Source organism: Sorex araneus, chromosome X (assembly GCF_027595985.1).
Source record: "Sorex araneus isolate mSorAra2 chromosome X, mSorAra2.pri, whole genome shotgun sequence".
Lineage (NCBI taxonomy): Eukaryota > Metazoa > Chordata > Mammalia > Eulipotyphla > Soricidae > Sorex > Sorex araneus.
This window is the reverse complement of record NC_073313.1, coordinates 107,761,114-107,783,032: the sequence shown is the minus strand read 5'-3', so window position 1 is coordinate 107,783,032 and position 21,919 is coordinate 107,761,114. Positions and strand designations below refer to the sequence as shown.

The 21,919-nt window shown below is 40.8% G+C and overlaps 1 protein-coding gene across 8 annotated transcripts in view; it reads right to left on the bottom strand.

Moving 5' to 3' along the window:
- TMEM164 (transmembrane protein 164) overlaps positions 1-21,919 on the bottom strand; it is a 187,807-nt gene that overhangs the window by 53,909 nt on the left and 111,979 nt on the right. For all 8 annotated transcript variants that reach the window (XM_055119732.1, XM_055119730.1, XM_055119728.1 and 5 more), the window contains one exon: positions 20,186-20,252. In XM_055119732.1, coding sequence (XP_054975707.1) covers positions 20,186-20,245 — 60 coding nt within the window. In that variant the 5' untranslated portion in view covers positions 20,246-20,252. The remainder of the gene's footprint in view (positions 1-20,185; positions 20,253-21,919) is intronic.

The following is a 21,919-nucleotide window of genomic DNA, read 5'->3' as shown; positions in this document are numbered from 1 at the left end:
CTCTGGGCTTGCCCCTGGATCCTATAGCACTGCATTGTAGCACTGTCATCCAGTTGTTCATCAATTTGCCCGAGCAGGCACCAGTAACGTCTCCATTGTAAGACTTGTTACTGTTTTTGGCATATCGAATAATCCTGTACTCAGGAATAATTCAGGCAGTGCCATAGATCAAACATGGGCTAGCCATATGCAAGGTAAGTGCCTTCACCTACCTACTGTTTTTCTTGCCCCATATCTTGACCCTTCACTCCATAAAGTATCCCTCTCTGCCTCCCTCTCCCCATCACTCACATCCCCCCAAAGTCCTCTGCATGAATTTTGAAGTTTCCCTTGTTTATGTTTCTCCAGGGGCCTCCAACAAATGGAAGGGGAAACAGTAGTTTGTGTTTTCTTGGAAGAGAATTATGGAAAGCAGAAAGCCATTGTGAATCCTCTTTTTCAGCCAATGCAAAGCACACGCTCAACAGATGGCTAGATGGCTTCTAGAGCCAACATCTGGAACTGTCACAGGCTGGGAGCTGCTGTGAGCCCCAAATCGATGGGCCCCACCATTGAAGAGACTCACTTACACTCCTTATCCACCTGCCACCCCCAAGCAAGGGCAAGGTGTGCTCTGGGGCAGAAGGAAACGGAAGCAGGATCCCACCTTCTGTCATGGGATGGTCCCCAGAAGACAGTGTGAAAGTCAGGTCAGAAGCAGGGTGGAGGCTGACCGTTTCTGCAAGATTTGTGTTCTTACTCCCCCTCAACCCATACTACGAAATTTCCATTTCTAAATGGTTAGGATCTTAGAAAAAAATACATTTTTGGTCCACATGGGCATGATAAGCTTCAGCCCCCACCCCATTCTCTGCCTATTTGGGGCCAACATAATTTACAATTCCCAGAATGCTTGAGAAGCAGCGTACGCACTTCTGGTGCCAAGCCTGGCTGGTTTTTACAGATTTTCATTTAGCAGGTGTCTGTTGCTAAATCAGTAGCAGCTGCTAATTGCTTTTCCTCCCTCGAACCTTCAGACAGAATGAAACATCTGGTGTTCTCTCACTTTGGGTTAAAATCAGATACCTTATCATTCCTCCTTTGGGTTTCATTTTTATTAAAGAAGAGTTTTCCGCTGAGGCATGAAACAGGCAGCTGAGACCAAGGGCATCCCAAAGGGAAGGGGAATGATTCTTTTTGTTGGTGTTTGTTTGTCTGTGGGCTCTATCAGGCTGTGCTCAGGGATCACTCCTAGTTAGCCAGGGGGCCTTGATGGAGTTCTGGGGATCAAACCTGTGTTGACTGCATTCATGTACCTACCTACTATACTATCTCTCCAGCCCAAGGGGAATGATTCTTAAAGATAACACACAGGATAAGGTGGCCCCGGGCCCCCAGCAAGGTCTGCTCTAGCTAGATCTCAGAAGGCATTAGGTCTATGGCCATCCAGGTTACCCCAGGCTCCATTTCTTGAACAAATGCTCTGAGGACCATCACCCTCTGTGGCAGTGCCCCTTCTTGCTCAGGATGAGTTCCAGCCCTGGCAGATCTCATCCCAGCTAGTTCTCCTCTCTTCCAGAAGAGGACCAGAGCTATTCAACGTGCAGATGCTTTGAGCACAATCAGAAGGAATCAGAGAATAAACACACTGTATTCGGGGGTGGGACATTTCAAGAACTTTCTTATACCTTGTTCCACTTGCCCTACTGAAACCACTGCTCTCAGCCACTTTGAAAGCTCCGTCTCCCCCACACCCCTCACCAAGTTCCTTTAACTGGGTTCTAAATAGACCTCTTGACTCTAAAGTAAAACCATCCTTAAGGAACTGAAGTGATAGCTCAACGTGCTGAAGTACAAGCCCAGCATGTGGAGGCTCTGGCTTCAATTCTTGGTACTGTTGGTCCCCCAAGCATTGCAAGGTTGTTCTACCCCAATCTCCTGGGAGAAGTCCCTGGGCCCTATGAGCACTGATGGGGAGAACCCCTACCCAAAGCCCTTGAAGTACCTCCATACAATCTCAATGACTGCATATTAATATAAATAATAACCTTAGATACTCTTTACTGAACACCTACTCTGACCTAGAACTTGAGACCTCTATGGATCCCTAGAGATTAATGTACAGATATACCCTCAGATAATCCATTGTTTAAAATTTTATTAAGGCATCATGATTTACAAAGTTATTCATAGTTGAGTTTTAGACATACAATATCACAGCACTGATCCCACCACTAGTGTCAGCCACTATGGTAAGCTCTTTTCATGCATCATCTTATAGGAGTGTCTGAAATTATTATGATGGGTCACACTTCACAATCTCGAAGTGGATGTGAAGGGTACTGATCTCAGAGCGGCAAGATGCGCTGAATCAGAAACATGTCCTCTGGTAATTGGAGTTATCTATCGCAAATAGGGCAATAAAACACAGTTGAAACACCAAATTTCCTTCAGTCATTCAGGAATAAGAGTTTATGCTGAGGAGAGGGACAGTTTGGGGGTGAGGAGTACTGAGTTTTTAACAAAATTGCTGACAACAAACTCATAACTGTTGGAAGTGGGTCATAGCTACTTTTGAATATTTTTAAGTCTTAGTATAGTTTTGTATAACAATATTATGCTTACTATAATGTCAAAGTTTGTGGTAATGAGGGAAGGGGGTTGGGTCACACTGCTCAGAGTTTATTCCTGGGTCTATGCTCTGAGATCACTCAAGGTATCATATGCAGTGCTAGCAATTGAACTGGAACAGCTGCATGCAATGTAAGCTCAATGTATATATCTTTTGTTGTTTTTGCACTCAGAATCTACTCCTGGCAGTGCTTGGGGGACTCTCTGGGATGCCATGGCTCAAACCCATGTCACCCACATGCAAGACTAATGCCCTTCCCACTCTACTATCACTCTTCCCTCCAACGTATATATCTAAACTAAAAACACTTTATTAATAAAAATAGAATGCCAATACACTTACTCTACACAAGGTTGCCACAAATCACTGGGCCAGGTCAGGGAATTAAGAGAGAAAGATGGCATAATAATATAGTCAAATATCCAAACTAGTGTCAACAACACTGAAATCAAGAGACCCAAACTTTAACAGCATTAGGCTGCTGGGGCACGGGTTGGATATGGGAGGGAACCTGGGAACTTTGGTAGAGGGAAGTTGCTGCAATATTGTATGTCTAAAACTCAACTATGAATAACTTTTTAAATCATGATGCTTTAATAAAATTTTTTAAAAATAGATCATCTGGGGATATATGTGAACAGTAATCTCTAGGGATCCATAGAGGTCTAAAGTTCTAGTCAGAGTGGGATTTTTTTCACGCAACTACTTAAACTTTACATTGATAGAGTATTCTTTCATTCCTCAGGTGGTAGGAATACTACAACTAATTGACCACCACAATCTTCCTTCCGCGCTTAAGGAAACAAGAAAATCTAGCATCTCAATCATCCATGTTTTCATCTCAGTTGCCAAGAACTCCTTAAATTGGTCAACAAAACACTAAGCCAGCTAACTATACCGTTGATTACCAAGCCTTTTCTGTTACCTCTTGTCATCAGCCACTCAGTCCAAAGACTTACTGAAACTGGTACACATTCTAGATTTCCTCTATTAACATTTGAGTAATCTTATCCAAACAAAACGTGGATGGTTTTACAATTAAGTACTTTGGAGAGCTATGCCTACTGTGGGTTCTGTTTCACGTGGTCAGAGACCATCTGTTTCATGCAATGTTTCTCAATGCAGCTTGAGCCTGTCTCATATGAGTATATAATGAATCAAGAACTCTGAGGATGTTTGCCTTGGCTATTTTTCAAAGATCAAGGTAGCTCTTCAGGGTCAAAATTAAAAATGTTACTTGCAATAGATTTGCAATCCTAGCTTGTTCTGATTTGGTTTCATTTGGGTTTGGGTTTGTGGGCTACATCCAACAGTGCTCAGAATTAACCATTGGCTCTATGCTCTAGGAACACTTCTGGTGGTACTGGGAGATCGTACATGGTGCCAGGAGTAGAATCAGATAGTTCAGTTACATGCAACACAATTCCCTTAGCCAGTATACTATCTCTCCACCCAGATCCTAAGTTGGATTTTTGGGAGATATTTAATGGGCATTTTTTTACTATGAATCTATCTGTATCTTTGTAATTTATTTCTAAATCATATACTCCTCAAGAGAAAAAACAATATACAATATCATTGGAAGATAAACTAACTATAATTAAAACCAAACTATAAATGATTACAGTTGGACTACAGAAATGAAGGTGCAGGGAAGGAAAGAAATCAAGGGTGAAAGAGGAAGCACATATGAGGTAACAGGGGTAGGGGGTAGGGCTCACAGAGTAGAGGTGTAGTATATATAAATATCTAAACCACAGACCTAACAACATTAAGTATGAGACCCAAATTATAATGACCAAACTTAAAACTGTGTCTGTTAAGAAGGCAGGTTGGGGTATGGGAGGGAACCTGGGGTTACTGGTGGAGGGAAGCTGACCCTGGGAATTTGGGGTACTGAAATCCTCTATACTTGAAAATCTATTACTAATGCATTTGTAAACTACGGTGCCTAATGATTTTTTTTTTGCTTTTTGGGTCACACCCAGCAATGCTCAGGGGTTACTCCTGGCTTTGCACTCAGGAATTACTCCTGGCAGTGCTTGGGGGACCATATGGGATGCCGGGGATCGAACCCGGGTCGGCCGCATGCAAGGCAAACGCCCTACCCGCTGTGCTATCGCTCCGGCCCCACGGTGCCTAATGTTTTTAAATTGAAATAAAAACATTAGTAGCTACAAGAATAACAATTGCTTTACTATTTGCATTACTGGGTTCAAGAACATATTTCTTACCTACTTATAGTTACTATATCAAAACATACCCTCTTTCTCATTAAGAGATTTGGAGATAGAGCCTTGAGATTTCGCTAGGTTTGAATGAGGACCATGAAGGTGGGAACCTCATCATGAGATTACTGTCCTTCCAAAAGGAGACCCTGGAGCTTGAAACTCTGTTCCCACCACGTAAGTATAGAGCGGGAAGGCAGCCACCTGCAAGTCTCACCAGCACCCAGCTAGGCATCCAACCTCACCTCAAACATCCAGCCTCCTCCAGACTGTGAGAAATCAATTTCTGTTTACATCACCTAGTACATGGTTATGCTATAGCATTATAAACTAACTCATCATTTAGCACAACTAGACCAACTATCCAATAAACATTTACTGAGCTCCCATTTATGCCAGCCCTGAAGGATAATTTGATTTCTCTCAATTTCTCAGAATCATTGTGCAATGTAGGATCACTGTATTTTAATAGGAAATCTATTTGTTTGGACTGCTCTTTTAACAAGGCTTAAGAGTTGCTATTTTAATTTGAAAGTAGATGACTCTGAACCCAGGAAGTATCACAAAGCCTTTGGAAAGTGACTTTTTCTCACTGGAAACAATACCAAACTCTGAACGACGACTTAGTAAACAACATCTTACTACCCTCAGTTACCAATTATTTATTAAAGAGTACAGGGTAATCTCTCTAACGTGATTAGGGCATCAGTTAAAAACCCACAGCTATGATCACAATAATAAAAGAGTGCATGCTTTTTCTAAGATGAAAAAAGGATATCTACTTATGCCACTTCTTTTCAAAACTGCACTGGAAGTTCTACGTTGTGCAATTGGTCAAGAAAAAGAAATAAAATCCCAAATTCCATATTTGAAAGGAGGGAATAAAACTTTCTCCAATGATAGATGACATGATCTTGCCCTTAGAAAATCTTTTTAAAATGACACAAACACAACCTGAGCAGTAATAAGTGATTTTTAAAAGCTGCAAGATTAACACAGAACAATAAACTACATTTCTACTGACAATCAAAGAGGAATTTGAAAATGAAGTGAAGAAATAATTTGATTTGTAATACCATCAAAATGAATAAAGTACACGGGAATAAAATTAATAACTACAAAACTATCCTCCAAAGCTATAAAATATCACTGAAAAGAATTAAAGAAGTCCTAAATAAACAGAGAAGTTTCATGCATTGGAATTCTTAATACTGCTGAAGTGGAGACGTTACTCATTGATCTATATACCAGTTTTAAAACTTTCTGCATAAAACTACAACACCCAAAATAAAAGCGAGAATAAAAGGGAACACCCTGCCACGGAGGTGGGGTGGGGGAGCGGGGGTGGGGGTGTAGGAGGGATAGTATGATCATTGGTGGTGGAGAATGGGCACTGGTAAAGGGATGGGTACTCGATCATTGTATGACTGAAATGGAAGCACTGAAGTTTGTAAGTAATAAAAAAAAATCTATCACCATGTACAAAAGTCAGATCAAAATGGATTAAAGACCTCAACATCAGACCACGATCCATAATGTACATTGAAGACAAGGTCAGCAAAACCCGCCACGACATTGAAGCCAACGGTATCTTCAAAGCTGACATGCCGCTGGCCAAGCAAGTAAAAACAGAGATAAATAAATGGGACTATTTTAAACTAAGAAGCTTCTGCACCTCAAAAGAAATAGTGACCAAAGTACAAAGACAGTCTACAGAATGGGAAAGGATATTTACCCAATACCCATCTGATAAGGGGTTAATATCAAGGATATACAAGACATTGGTTGAACTCCAGAAGAAGAAAAATTGCCATCCCAATAAAAAATGGGGTGATGAAATGAACAGAAAGTTTCCCAAGGAAGAAATCCGAATGGCTGAGAGTCACATGAGAAAATGCCCTACATCACTAATCATTAGGAAGATGCAGATCAAAACAACAATGAGATATCATCTCACACCACAGAGACTGGCCCACACCAAAAAAAACACAAAAACAACCGGTGTTGGCATGAATGTGGGGAGAACGGGACTCTCCTTCACTGCTGGTGGGAATGCCAACTGGTTCAGCCCTTTTGGAAAACAATATGGACGATTCTCACAAAATTAGAAATTGAGCTCCCATTTGACCCAGCAATTCCACTCCTGGTAATATACCCTGGAGAGGGAAAAAGGTATAGTAGAAATGACATCTGTATTTCTGTGCTCATTGCAGAACGATTTACAATAGCCAAAATCTGGAAAAAAACGGAGTGCCCCAAAACAGATGACTGGTTAAAGAAACTTTGGTACATCTACACAATGGAATACTATACAGCTATTAGAAAAGATGAAGTCATGAAATTTGCCTATAAGTGGATCAACATGAAGAGTGTCATGTTAAGTGAAATGAGTCAGAAAGAAAGAGACAGACATAGACATAGAAAGATCGCACTCATGTGTGGAATATAAAGCAGCAGAATGAGACACTAACACCCAAGAGTAGTAGAGATTAGAACCAGGAGGTCTACCCCACAGAGTGGAAACTGGCCTCACATGCTGGTGGAAAAGGCAGCAGAGACAGAGAAGGGAACACCTAGTAGAGAATATTGGGAGGACCCATTCGGGTTGAAAGCTGTGTACCAAAAGTGGACCATAGACCAAACATGATGGCCACTCAATACCTCTATTGCAAACTACAACATCCAACAGGAGAGAGAACAAAAGGGAATGCCCTGCCACAGAGGCAGAGTGGGGTGGTGGGGGTTGGGGTGGTGGTGGTGGGAGGGATACTGGGAAAATTGGTGGAGGAGAATGGGCACTGGTGGAGAGATGTAAATCAAATACAAACATGAAAGTTCATAAGTTTGTAACTGTACCCCACAGCAATTTACTAATAAAAATTTTTTAAAAAACACTATTAATGATTAAAAATGAATATTTTTCTGGAGTTTCTCTTAATTGTTTAATATGTAATTATATCTATTTAACCTACTAAAATAAATCCTTTATTAAATTTAAAAAAATAAATATAAATATATTTTATATATTTGTATTTTATAACATATATATTTTGCATATTGAATAAATTAATCATATAATTATAAATTAATTCTGTATACATAATATATATTAAATAAATACATGTTAAGTATGTAATATATATATTTGAATATACTTATATATAATTATATGTGATCAATATAAATTTTATAATATTTTTATAAAAAGAAACTTTTATTAAAAATATAAAAATATTTTTATAAAATGAAGTGATACAGTGAATATTTTTATAAATAAAAACTGGGACTGTCGCTGTCATCCATTGCTCATCGATTTGCTTGAGCGAGCACTAGTAACATCTCCATTGTGATACTTGTTGTTACTGTTTTTGGCATATCGATTAGGCCACGGGTAGCTTGCCAGACTGCCATGCAAGCAAGATACTCTCCGGAGCTTGCCAGGCTCTCCGAGAGGGGAGGAGAAATCAAACACGGGTCGGCCACGTGCAAGGCAAAAGCCCTACCCGCTGTGCTACCACTCCAGTCCTTATAAATAAAAAATTATAAACAAATAAGTTAAAAATAAAAAATAATAAAAAAAATTAAAAGAACTTTCTGCATAGCTACAGTAATCAAGACAATATAGCAATGGCATAAGAACAGACATACATTGGCATAAGAATAGACAATGGAAAAGAATTGACAGTCCAGAAATAAATTCATACACTTATTTTTGATACATTTCGACAAGAGTACCAAGACATTTCAAAAAAGTACTGCTGTTACTTGCTTCCAGTGACTACCAGCAAGTACCGTAGTATGGTATGGTATGGTCCAACACCCCCCAAATTGTTTAAGTACTGATACATGTTATGGCAAAATACAGTCTTTTGTATTTTGAACAAATGGTGCCAGGACAATTGGCTATCCACATGCAAAAGAAATCCTTTGACCCCCTTTTTATAAATTAATTTGACATAGATCAGAAACACAAATGTAAGAACCAATACCATAAATCTCTTAGAAGAAGAGTCATAAAACCTTGTGACCTGGATTGGGCAGTGGTCTCTTCTACTTGGAATCAAAATGATCAGTAGACAATAAAAAATAGAGAGATTAAAAGTTCAAAGGACTCCAGCAAATAAAATGTATACACAACAAACTGGGGGTTGAGGGTATAGGAATATCTCAAATCACGTATCTGGTAAGGGGCCAGATTCTAGAAAACACTAGAACTCTTACAACTGAACTAGAAAAAGACAAGTGGAAACATTAAGAGATTGGAAAGGTTTTGAAAATATGTTTCCCCAAAGAACACACAAATAGCCCATAAGTACATAGAACGTTATTTAGTCATAAAAAAGTATAAAGGGTCAGAGAGAAAAGACAAAGGGTAAGCCTTGCATGTAATTATTTCCAGTTCAATTCCCAGTACCACATATGTTCCCCTGAACACTATCAGGTGTCACTTCTGAGCACAGAGCCAGAGTAGCCCCTTGAGTACCTCTTGAGTACCTTTGGGAGTGTTCATCACCCCCCAAAATGTTGAAGTACTGATACATATTATGATAAAATACAGATAAATTTTAAAACTGTATGGTAAGCAAAGGAAATGAGTCAGAAATGACCACATACTATATAATTATGAAATGTCCAGAATAGGCAAATCCAGTGACCAAAAATATATTAGTGGTTGCCAGGTGTTAGAGAGGAAAGAATATGGAGGCAATGCTATCTGGCACAGATCATCTTTAAGACATAATAAAAAGAATTCTAAATTTAAATTATGATGAGTATAAATCTGAATAGACTAAAAGCCACAGAATTGTAAGCTTTAAAATGATACAGTTACAACATGGGAATCATATCTCAATCAAAGCTCCTTATTTAAAAAAAATACTGTAGAGAGAGAAATCAAGGCAGGTGCTCATTTGTATACTGTTCTTTAACTTGCCAAAGCATTCTGATATCTCATATCTATTATCTTTCACCATCTGTTCTATTTTGTTCATAGACTACCTGGATTGTAGAGACTAAATAATACCAGTCCCAGCTGACAAACTGGAAAAGAAAATGCTTGATGAGATTGTTAACATTTTCAAAGACCCAAGTCCCCAGATGGGACTGGATGAGGGTAAAAATCAAGGGTCAGCAGGCACTCCCTTAGGTGGCTTTTTTGCACATATGTCTGCTGTAAAATTCATCTTGTTGATTCCTATCAGCAAAGAGCCACTGGTCCGGGACTGGACAGTGTGAAATGGCTCTGTAAGGTTTTTATTGCTAAAAGAAACACTGTAGGTAATGGCTCAAGGTTTCTGAGGCTAGTCTGACTGCCTGCAGCTGTCTCTTCTAATCTAATGGTGGAAAAGGGAGCTCGAAAATATCTGGAGGCGTCTCCATTCCCTAGTGTCCTCCTTTATTTCTTGAAGTAGTGTTTTGTAATTTTCCTTGTATAAGTCCTTCACCTCTTTGGTTAAGCTGATTCCAAGGTACTTGATTTTCTGAGGTACTATTGTGAACAGGATGACATGAAAGCTTGTAACTATCTCACGGTGATTCAATAAAATTTTAAAAATTAAAAAAAAGAAAAAGAAAATGTCTGGAGGCAAAAAAAGCCAGGCTTGCCATTCTCATTCCCTGCCCACACTCCCTCCATGGGCTGAGAAGCAAGTGCCTCACAGACAAGCCGAAAGATTCAGATATTTTATTCAAACAACAGGGAGAGAGAGGGGCAGGTCTAATCCAACTGTCGGAAGGGAGGAGAGAAGGCTGACCAGTTGCCCAATCAAACAGGCTGTCTCGGAAACAAATGCAAAAAACAGAGGTACTCTTAGTCACCTTGGAAAAGAGCCTGCTGTGCAATTTTAATCTCACTCAGCAAGGCACACTGGGAACAAAGTGCCCTTCACTTCTCAACAGCTAGGGGCTCAGGGCGCTGGTGACCAAAGCTCTGAAAAGTAGCATCCAAATGGACACAAATATGCCAACAGGAAGTACGCCCTGGATGTCTACAGCAGTACCAGGGATCACAGTAATAGCAGCAGCATCTGACACTAAGCACTTATTTACATGCTCGGCACTGGGCTTGCACTTATCCCCTCTTTGTTCACCCAAGATGAACCATTTTACAGAAACAAAGGAGGGCACAGAAGTTAGGGGTCTATTGGCAGAGTTGCCAGGTATAAAACCAATGAAGGGCTGGCTCCAGGGCTAGCGCTCCAGATGCTGCTACAAACTCCTAACAACTGTGCTGAGACACTTTGCTAAACAAAGATGTGGCAAACACTGTTAACAGTCCAATATTATGCATTTCAGCATGATGTTTTTCTGTATTTTCTCTTTTTTCATTATTATTATCTTCCTTTCACTAAGAAGATATGTATACCTTTGCAAAGACAAAGGCACAAAAGACTCATGTTTTCTGAAATGGTTTTTCTTTTTGTTTTGATAAATATCTTAAGAAGTGTACACTTGTTGTATTGGTGGTGATTTTATTCACTAATACTTTTTCTGTATCTAATCAATTTTCAAGAATAAATATGCTCTTTGTTCTAATTTTTTTAAAAATTAGGGGGGGGTGAAGCCAGGGATTGAACCTAGGTCTTCACACATGCAAGGTAAGTGCTTGCCCACTGAGATACATCCCTGGCCCATGAAAACATTATTTTAAGTGGTTTAAGACATTGGGCTGGAGCCATAGCACAGTGGGTAGGGCATTTGCCTTGAACGCAGCCGACCCGGGTTCGATTTTTCCGTCCCTCTCGGAGAGCCCGGCAAGCTACCAAGAGTATATCGCCCTCATGGCAGAGCCTGGCAAGCTACCCATGGCATACTCGATATGCCAGAAACAGTAACAAGTCTCACAATGGAGACATTACGGTGCCCGCTTGAGCAAATCGATGAGCAATGGGATGACAATGATACAGTGATTAAAACATAATTATCAGGGGAAATATTTATCTTCCCTTTGCCTTCATACCCAAGGTCTCAGGACATGTGTGACAGGAATCCCTAGAATTTCAATGAGCAATGCATAATTTCAGATTTGTTGATTAATTGAATTATTCTATGTATGGATACCTACCATGTGCTAGGTGCAAGATCCTGCACAAAACAGATATGATAGTCAGACACTGTCCCTGTTCAGAGAGAAGAGTTAGGCTGCAGTACTGGCAACTTGGGGAATGGGCTGAATAGATGCCCAAACAAGCTATGGAACAGAATGCATTACATCCATCTGTGAAGACATTACTGATTCCTTGCTGTTAGGTGAAAATGAAACACAATGGGATAATACTGATTTTAACTTACTGAGTCATCAAGATTTGTGAATACTATCATTAATGGTACTATCCCAACACTCCACCAAAGTGCCAATATCCCTTCACCACTGTCCCTGGCACCCTCTCAGACAACCTTATAGCCCTTCCCCTGCCCCACACTATTGGCAAACACAGCTTTGTAGACAGAATCTCAGGGTCTGTTATCATAGGTCTTTAAATATTCCTTATGCTTTGTATATGGAGTCATCTTTATAGAATATTCCTAATGGTAGGAAATCCAAATCCAATCAAACCAACCACCCTGGAAATAAGGAAATCTTTTTCTGCATTCATGAGCAAAGAGTGTGGGAAGAGAAACAAACCTTTAACATAACTTATCCCACAATAGGCTTCAAAATAGGTATGAAAAGATTGGCTTTTTCTTTCTGCTCCTCTGACTAAGAGTTCTCTGTCAGCACATATTCCTTTTGTTAAAAAATCCTACAAGTAAAATTAATTCCCCAAATCTCTAATGGAAATTTTATGAAACCACAGAGTATTAATTTGGCCCAATATTTCAAAATAAATATAAAAAAGAAGGAAAGAGGAAAGGTCTCATCAGAGCCTTGTCAATTCCTGGGTATTCCATACAAGTTAAATTTTTCTAACTTCATCTATAACAGACATTCAATGACCCACCTCACAATGGTTCTATGAAGATCAAAGATGAAACACTTATAACTAATATTGATGACATCCTACTTAGCAGGTGCTGTGCTATGTTGTTACGTTCCTTATCAAATATATATTGTAATACATATATTAACTATATTAATTCTCAGAGCAACTTTAAGAGGGAGGCACCTAACACTTCCATTTTATTAGTCAGACTATTGAGGTCCACAGAAGTTAAAACACTTGACCATTCAAAGCATAAACTTCCTCTTTCCTTGCCTCCTTTCCTTGTTTTAACTTGTTTTGGGGCCACACCTGGTGATGCTCATGGGTTACTCCTGGGTATCCACTCAGGACTCACTCCTTGCAGGCTTGAGGGACCGTATGGGATGCTGGGGATCAAACCGGGGTTGGCCACGTGCAAGGCAGGCACCTGACCCATTATACTATCCTCCAGCCCCATTCCTCCCTCCCTTTTTTCTCTCGCTAATTCTCCACATACAAATAAATACACACAGAGAGAGAGAAGTGGCACAGCCAGGCTATGAACCTGAAGAATCTGATCCCTGAGCCCATACTCTTAACAACTATGCTAGGATGAGATATTTGGGAAAGCTTATCTGGTTGCCAAGTCCCATCTACCTGTAAGGAATCTGTATTAGTAGGGAAGGCAAAGATAAGCAATACATATAAATCTAAGCACACTTTTTCCAAAGTAAGGCATACTGTCCTCCCCGCATGATTTTTTTTTTCTGAAAAGGGTGCAGTAGGCCAACTAAGTCTGGGAACGCCACCAAAACCTCTGTGGCAGAAGTAGTACCCGTCCCAAGGCATAGCTTGTGGTCCTTTCCAACAGAAATGGCTGGTTCTTATAGAAAACTGGAATTCACGGCTCTACTTCGTGTTCTTCAGACTCAGGATGAGTTGATTGTTTCCTACCTTGGTCTTTCCCTCTGTCTGCACTGCCTGCTTCCTCATCTATACACACATTCACACCATCCTACAAGACTTGGTTTAGATTCAGAAAGTCTTTTTAGAGAGGTTAATCTCATTATCTCTCCAGGAAGGAGGTCAAAGTGCACAAGGTTTAGCTATAACCCTTCCAAACCTAGTAACGGAGCAAATCATTTGATTTCTCAAAACCTCCGTGTTCTCATCAGGAAAAGAGGCTCTTATAGGAATTATATAATGGATGCAAATCATAATGCCCAAAAAAGGGGGGAAGAGGGCGAGAGAGATAGAAGGGAGGTGGAGGGGGAGGAGGAAGAGGAGGAGGAGGAGAGGATGAGGAGGAAGAGAAGAAGAAGATGAGAAGGAGGAGGAGGAAGAGGAGGAGTGCCTCCCATAGAGAGGAGGTGGGGGGTGATGGGAGGGAACCTGGGAACATTGGTACTAGGAAATGTACACTGGTGGAGGGATGGGTGTTGGAATACTGTGTGACTGAAATCCAATCATGAACAGTTTTGCAAGGGTCTATCTCACAATGATTCAATAAAAGTTTAAAAAATTATATAATAGTATATTGTGCATTCTCTGGCAATATCTTAGATGTTGTGTTAAGATTGCCATAGCTTCTCGAGTGCTATTGCCTTCTTCTAGCTAAGTTGCTTGAGGACTAGGAAATGTGCCCTGACAATATTTTTTATCTCTGCAATAGGCAGCAAAGGAAAACTGTGCAGTTTAAAGCTGTGAATCAATTGATGAGATTGAGCTCAGTTCAAGGAGTATGAAAAAATAAAAAGCTTCATCAAAAGGAGGCCCTGGGATTTTGTGTAGGCTAGGGACCAATATTTCTCAGTACCTTTTACATTCTCACACTCCTTGTATTCATCCCATCAGAAACACACAGGCCTTTGTAGAAGGTTGAGGAACAAATTCACCCAAATCAATTATTCAGAAAGCCAAGGCCTCCTTTCAAACCAGGCTTTTGTACTTTAAGAACTCTTAGAAAAGCAAAGGGACATTCTGTCCCTAGTTCAGGTCCAAAATCTAAACTATAACTTTTTCAAATGGCTCGGTTTACTGGTCAGAGAAATAACTTTTCTAGGTCAATTAACACATTTCAATGTGCCAATTAGCAAGAGAGAGTTTCTTAAGCCTGTTTGCATCAGTGATGGCAATGTATTCTAAGCAGCACACCCAGGTACAAGGTAAAAAGTTGCATAATAAGAACACTGAGCTAAACTTTGTAGAAGGTAGACAGATGTTCCAGGAATGAAAAAAAAATCACCATTAGCCTGTTGTGTTCCATTTGAATGTAAAACACATTCAAAAGAACCATGGAACAGAGAAAAGGAACTGAGGAAAAAAGGGAAGGGCAGTAGAGGAAAGAAGGAATAAACTAAAAGACTAGGATCCACAGGAATATGCCACAATGGGCAATTTTGAAAATGTGGTAATAATAGACAGGTGGCCCTGCAGAAGAAAGGAGCTTGCTGAAAAGAATCATTATCATTCTTAATATTATTCTAGCAGAAGACAGATGGCTGCAAACACAAACAAAGGCCAAGCTAGAGTAGTCTAGGAAGAAAGCTAATCTATTTCTTTCTGTTTGACTTGGGGCCATGGGGGCTATTCCTTGCAAGTTGTTTGGGGGTCGCTCTGGAGGTGCCCAGAGGACCATGAAGTATTGGGACTATAGCTTGGACCTCTGCATGCAAAGCACACATACCAACCTTTTGAGCCATCCTCCAGCCTGCTCATAGAGTTTTTAACGTTTCTTTCTTGCATGCTTTCTGCATTCAGAAGAAACTGATGGGTGAGAGCATGTGAAAGGGTTGTCTGGGCCCAGCGTCACATTGTCAACCTCTTTTCAATGTGAAGGCTGTAACTGAAATGAGAACATGCACCCAGAGGCAGAAGCAGACCAAACGGCATAGCAATTATCTAAGCCATGGACCGCTGACAAGCTTGGATGGGGGATCATAAAGCGGGCTTCACAGGCAGTCTTGGGAGATGTGGCAATTGGTGTGCCTCCAAAAATTGTGTTTGTGTATGGATTTGAGAAAAGATGTGATCTTCCTTTTCATCTCCTCAAAGAAGTCTATTGACCCATTTCTTTGGATGGCAAAAAGCCAAGAGGTGTATGCAATTTGATTAACATCCAGACTTTCCCTAAATTTCAGTAATAAAAAATTAAAAAGAGCTCTTAATTCTGACTTCTAAGGGTATCCACAGTGGCTATGTAAGCAAGTCGTTTATCCCTCTTGAAGGGAAGATTATACCAGAAGAGCTTGCAGTTCCCTGCTCATTTAATGATCACCAGTTCCATGATGCCTTCTTGTCCCCAGAAATAAAAGAAAAATTATCCTTTAGGCCCTCCATGGTGGAGAACATGCCTCACATGTGTGAGTTTCTGGGTTCTATCCCTGGCACCGCATTTCCAAAAAGACCCCTTGTCTGAAGTCAGAAAGGGACTTTCTCCAGACTCCCCACAGCAAAAGTCACTTACTTGTAAAGAGGACAATAGAAACATGCATTCCTTCTTCTAAGGTGGTAGCTTCTAAGTTAAAAACCAGGAAGAACTGAGACCTGGGCATTCTTTAGCTGGTCTGCATGTGAATCTTGGTTGGAATGAGCTCCAGGATGGAGTACAGGACATGGAAATTCACTGATGGCCACAAGTCCTTAGAGTTGACTATAGCATCTTCCTCCAGTGTTGTAATATAGCTCTAAATATTTTAGGCCTGACTTTGGTTTGTCCTTTCTCCCTTGCCACAGAGTTTGGGCTTATCCGGTAATAATCTCTAAACAATTCTAGACTACATTGGTATGTCCTGCTCCCCTTGCCACTAGGAGCTTAGGTATATCAGTCACGCCCATCAAGGTGCTCCCGAATCACTCCCATTCCTTTGTTTATCTGTTATCACTTCTAGGCTCCCTTTTCCAACTAGTCATTCAGCCCTTCCCCTAATCAAACTCTGTTAATCTTAAGGTCAGACCTTGCTAGGACAGTGAACTTGTATTGTAAGTTAATATTGTCTTTGTCCTCTCATGTCTTTTGAATAGTTTACTTTAAATCAATATCCTTTTTGTATGGACAAAGAAAGACATTTGTTAATATGCTTTGGTAACATGGGATTTAACTGGCTTCAAATATTATTCACTCCCGGGCATCTGCTTTCTTGACTTAAGCCTCAGATGCCCTTACTTCCGAGCACCCCCAAAAGCAGGGTCCCGACGAGGGACGGGATGGGCCCAAGGCAAGCGGTGAGTTATGTGCTACCCTGGCATCGAGATGGGCCTAGCCAAAGTGCCTAATGCTTAACTATATGTTAAGAGCTTGGTCATGGACATGTCATGTCATGATCCAAAAGCAACGACAAGACTAGGACCCTGCTAGGGCTAGGAAAGACCAATCTGGCCTGAGCACTGTAGTCTGAGATCGAGGTGACCCGAGGAGAGCAATTTTATAAGCTTAATGCATCTCTTGCTATGTCTATACAAAATGATTTATAATATGAATACTTATATGTTAGTTGGACAAGGAGAGGAGAAACACATCCATGGGATTCCGCTATTGGGCAGGTGTCCTGCTGAAAGAGTATCTGTCCTAGTAGGAGCATCCCCTAAGGGATAGAACTTTACCCCCTATTGCTCTATTGATTGTGACCACACCTATGTGTAAACCCTGATCCCGGATGTGGGGGATTTAAGGTGGCTGTATGAGGGGGTTTTGGGGAAGAAGCAGAGAGAGAGACAGGAGTATAGAGAAGAGATTGGAATAAACTGCAATTAAGACCATCCAACTTGGCTCCATTCCTTACTTCGCCTGCCTCATCATTGCCATCAACCTCCCCGGTGTGGTGCCTGCGCCCCCCTTTTCTTTTTCTTCTTTTTGTGTTTTTACACACTCCAACTCTCTCTCTCTCTCTCTCTGCCTTTATGTATGTGAGTGTATGTATGTCTGTGTTACTGGGTCACATACTAATTAGTCCATTTTATTTTTCTTGCTTCCTCATTACTGGTAATGAAGGGGGGGATTAAAAAGATAAGTGACCAAGAAGGGAAATACAGGCAAAAGAGAAGTCAAATGCTGGCTTCCTGCCTAATTGGATCATCAGGCTTAAAAGAGTTGCCTACCTTCTCTGTGTGTATGTGTGTGCATGTGTGTGTGTCTCACTCTTTTTTAAATGTCAATCTAAACTCAGATAAAACATTGCAAAGCAAAAAGTCTTGAATATAATTAGTATTCCAAGGGGGGAGCTCAACCATGTACATAATTAGTCCAGTGTTTCTCAAAGCGGGTGAAACCAGCCCCCAAATCAGGTGCTGGAATCCAAGAGGGCTGTAGTAACCTCAGAAGTATGCTTGAGTGCAAATGAGAAAGAGGGGTGCTTTTGCTTTGCCTGCAATAAATAAGGCATATTTACAGGGAGATTCAGAGTACTTTTTTTTCTGAAAAAGGGGTGGGAGGCCCAATAAGTCTGGGAAATTCTGAAGTGGCCTGAAATCAATTGCATAGACTCAGGCAAATGGCACCACCACTGTGAAATTTTCCCAGCTGCGTTTTCAAAAGATTGCACCAAGATTATTCACCAGAAGGACTGGAATCATTAATTACAAAAGAGATCACCAAAGAGACTTCCATTATAAAGAGCATTGTTTAAGTGTGTTTGATAAGCCTGATAAGCCGGTTGGTTACAGCTTGACATATACTCAGGAAATATAAGGCAGTTACAACAAATACAATAGCAAATATTCCATAAGAGGGGGGGAAGAAGGGGAGAAAGTAAGGGAGAAGGAAGGAAGGGGAAGAAAGATTGCGAAGGGTGGGGAAAGAGAAACCCTTTTCTAGATAAATCAGCAAAGGTATAACAAAACAGATTACACTGGGTCCCCCACAATATTTGTATACAGCTCCCCAGTGTAAGAATCTCTGTCAGTGATTATGTTGGAATATGGCCCTTAAAGAGATAACTGTTACAATGAGGCCATTAAAGTCTGTCCTAATTCAATCTGACTGGTGGACTTATAATAAAAGTGCACTGAAACACCAAAAGACTGCCAAGAGGGGCTTGCACACCAAAAACGTGGCATGCTGAAGCAGAAAAGAGTGGCCATATGCCCTAGAAAAGTGTTTCTAAGGAAAACAATCCAGGTGGTACCTTGATCTGGGTGCTAACCATAGTATATAAGTTGACTCTGAGGATAAAATAAACGGTGCATCAAAAACATGGGAAGCAGTTAGAATTGTCCCAGGCCCCCAAGATCTGTTAGCTGCTATTGGTGCTAGTGTTGAATGCCAAGAAGCTGAAAAACATCATTAGACCGAGGGAAAGCACACATCTTTGGTGTAATACAATGCCAGCTGAATTACAACCTGACCTCCAGCTTTCTAACTGAATTGGGATGTGAAAGGGCATGGGGATTTATTCTCAAATTTGCACAATGGTAATCATAACATCTCTTATTCTGGGAGGTTCTGCAAAAAGTTTCCAGGGGACTAGAGCAAGGCTGACAGATAGGCTTTGAGACTCTATGGTAGATTATTCAGTGTCAATGTTGCTAAGACTATACTAGAGCCCTTGAAGATGTGGAAGACCCTCATTAAAAGGTAGGGGCCCAAGTTTTCTTCTTACCACCAAACCTCGCCAATAACATTGTAGCTTTTAGTCCTGGGGTCACACCTGATGGTGATCAGGGGCCACTCCCAGCTCAATACTTGGGGTTTTCTCCAGGCAGTATTCTGGAGAAACAGGAACAATTCAGTGCTGGGGATCAAACCAGGCCTCCACATGCATCAGCCCATGGCCTGCAGAGGATTTCGCTAGACTTTTGATTTGTCCTGGTTCTGACCCATTTCTTTATCGCAGCCCTAGAGGGCCACAAAATCCTCCCATCCCATCATTCCCTCCTGCATCTCAACAGGCCTATATCAACCCTCCACAATCAAAACAGAAATTTTGTAGACTCCCATGGACACGTGAACAAAGGTTGAGGACAAGCACTAGATGATGATAATGATGGTGAAGATGATAATGAACATGAAGATGATGATGGAGTGAGCAAATACCATTTGGCAGGTTGTCTGTATGTTCCTAAAAGAGGCTACCTTAACCAATGAGGTAGACCAGTGATTTTTAACCTTTCTACACTGCAGGCAAACACTGGTCTGTGACTAGTGACTAAAAATGAGTGCTATATGCGCAGCTGCATTCATTCGTAGCCATGCGAATTCTCATACTCTCCACCACTGATGGACCAAGAGTGGCACGCATTTGACTGGGTCTAACAAACATGTTTGTGGTTTCTTATAGAAGAGCTTGATGACTCTGGTATGAAATACGGCAATCTTCACAAAATTTCCTCTTATGGTGGTGGGAAGGTGCAATTTTGGTGGGATTGGTGTTTGAATATTAAATGTAATGAATTATTATGAACAACTTTATAAAAAATATATATTTTAAAAAATAAAAAAGGCTACTTACCAGCCGGGTATTTACCACAGGAAACAGCAGGGCCAGAAGTGCTCCATTCAACATGTGCATCTGTAGCCTATAGGGAGGGGTGGGGAGAAAAAGATAGTCCAGGTCACACTCAGATTATGACACAAAAGGCAAGCACAATGTGTCAGGATTTGCCACACCATAAGGGAGAGCAAGTAAACAAGTGGTTCTCCATAAAATGATACTGGAATTGGCACACACCCAGTCCAAGAATAGTAGCATATTTTGTATTAACTGAAATGTTTGAAAAAGCACCACCACTGCTTCAAATTACAGCCCCCACCCCCACCCAAACACCTCCAGAAGGCATTTTGGTTACAACATTTCATTATATAATCAGCTATTTGCTCTCAAAACATGCCATCTATCACCATCAACAACTTTGACTGGTGCAGCTCAGGCAGCTTTAGAAAATGGACGTAGCCAGGTGTTACTAGAGACCTATTTATTATAACCTAGATGCATGTCCACCACCAAATGAAATCCCTTTCCCCAAAGAGAGACACAGCATAAGATTCTAGTACAACTCCTGGTACCAACTACAGTGTTTTGTAAACTGTGTGTCCCTACTTTCTTGGAAAAGCTTAGGGGGTGTAGAGTGGGGGGGTCTGTTGCAGGAGGCAGAGCAAAGCAGGCAGAGCTGGCAGCCTTCCAGGCTTTCTTTGATCTGTCTTACATAATGGGCTCTGTGGTTACAAAGCAAAAACAAAAAGTGAAAAGAAAAACCACGTTCAAAACATGGCAGTTCACTCTGGCTTGCTCTCCTTGGCTCTTGTGCTTGCAATGAAACGGTTACTCACAGAAGCCCTAAAATCTTAGGTCTCTCCTAGCCCCTCACTGAGAAATTTACTTGACACATTGAGGACCTCCTAGAACTTCTGTTCTTGCAGCTCACAGATGATATAAACCCTCTTCCAAAATAAATAAACGTACATGTGCATCATCAATGGTAAATAACTGTCATATATAAAAAACAACTGCAGGGGGCAGAGAGATAGTACAGGGAGTAAGGTACTTGTCTTTCATGTAGCAGATCCCGGTTCAACCTCCGGTACAGCATATGGTTCCCCGACTATCGCCAGGAGTGATCCCTGGGAAGTCAGTAATAAACCCTGAGCACCACTAGGTGTGGTGCCCAAACAATAGAGATTACATATGAACACAAACAAAATAATTAACACATATTATATAAATTCACATCACAAGCACTAGGCTAAGTAATGGACCATATCATCTTCAGTCCCTCAGTTTTTATTAAAATCGTTACCATCTTCTTTGATTCACAGTAAGAAAGCTAAAGCTGTGAGAGAGTTGGTGATTTGGCCAAGATTACACAAATAATGAAAGAGGCAGGAGTCAATCCACAATCGGGTCTTACCAAATACCAGGATGATGTTTTTGCAACTATGACCTTTTTCAAATTCATGAAATGAACACTATTCATGTTTGTGTGTGAGGCCTGGAGGGGGAAAACAAGAGATGGGTTTGGGGTAGACTTCAGGCCAGGTAGAAAACAAAATCCCATGTGTGCTTTTGTGGCAATACTACCCCCAATTACATAACTGCATTGTCCTCTTCAGATCCAGAGCCTAGCCCACAAGCTAAAGAACTGACTATATCATTTTCATTTTATATTCTTCTCCAGCCTACCACCAGATTTTTATTGGGTGTAAGGAATGAATAATCAATCACAAAAAGTCTAGTGACAGTTCCCTC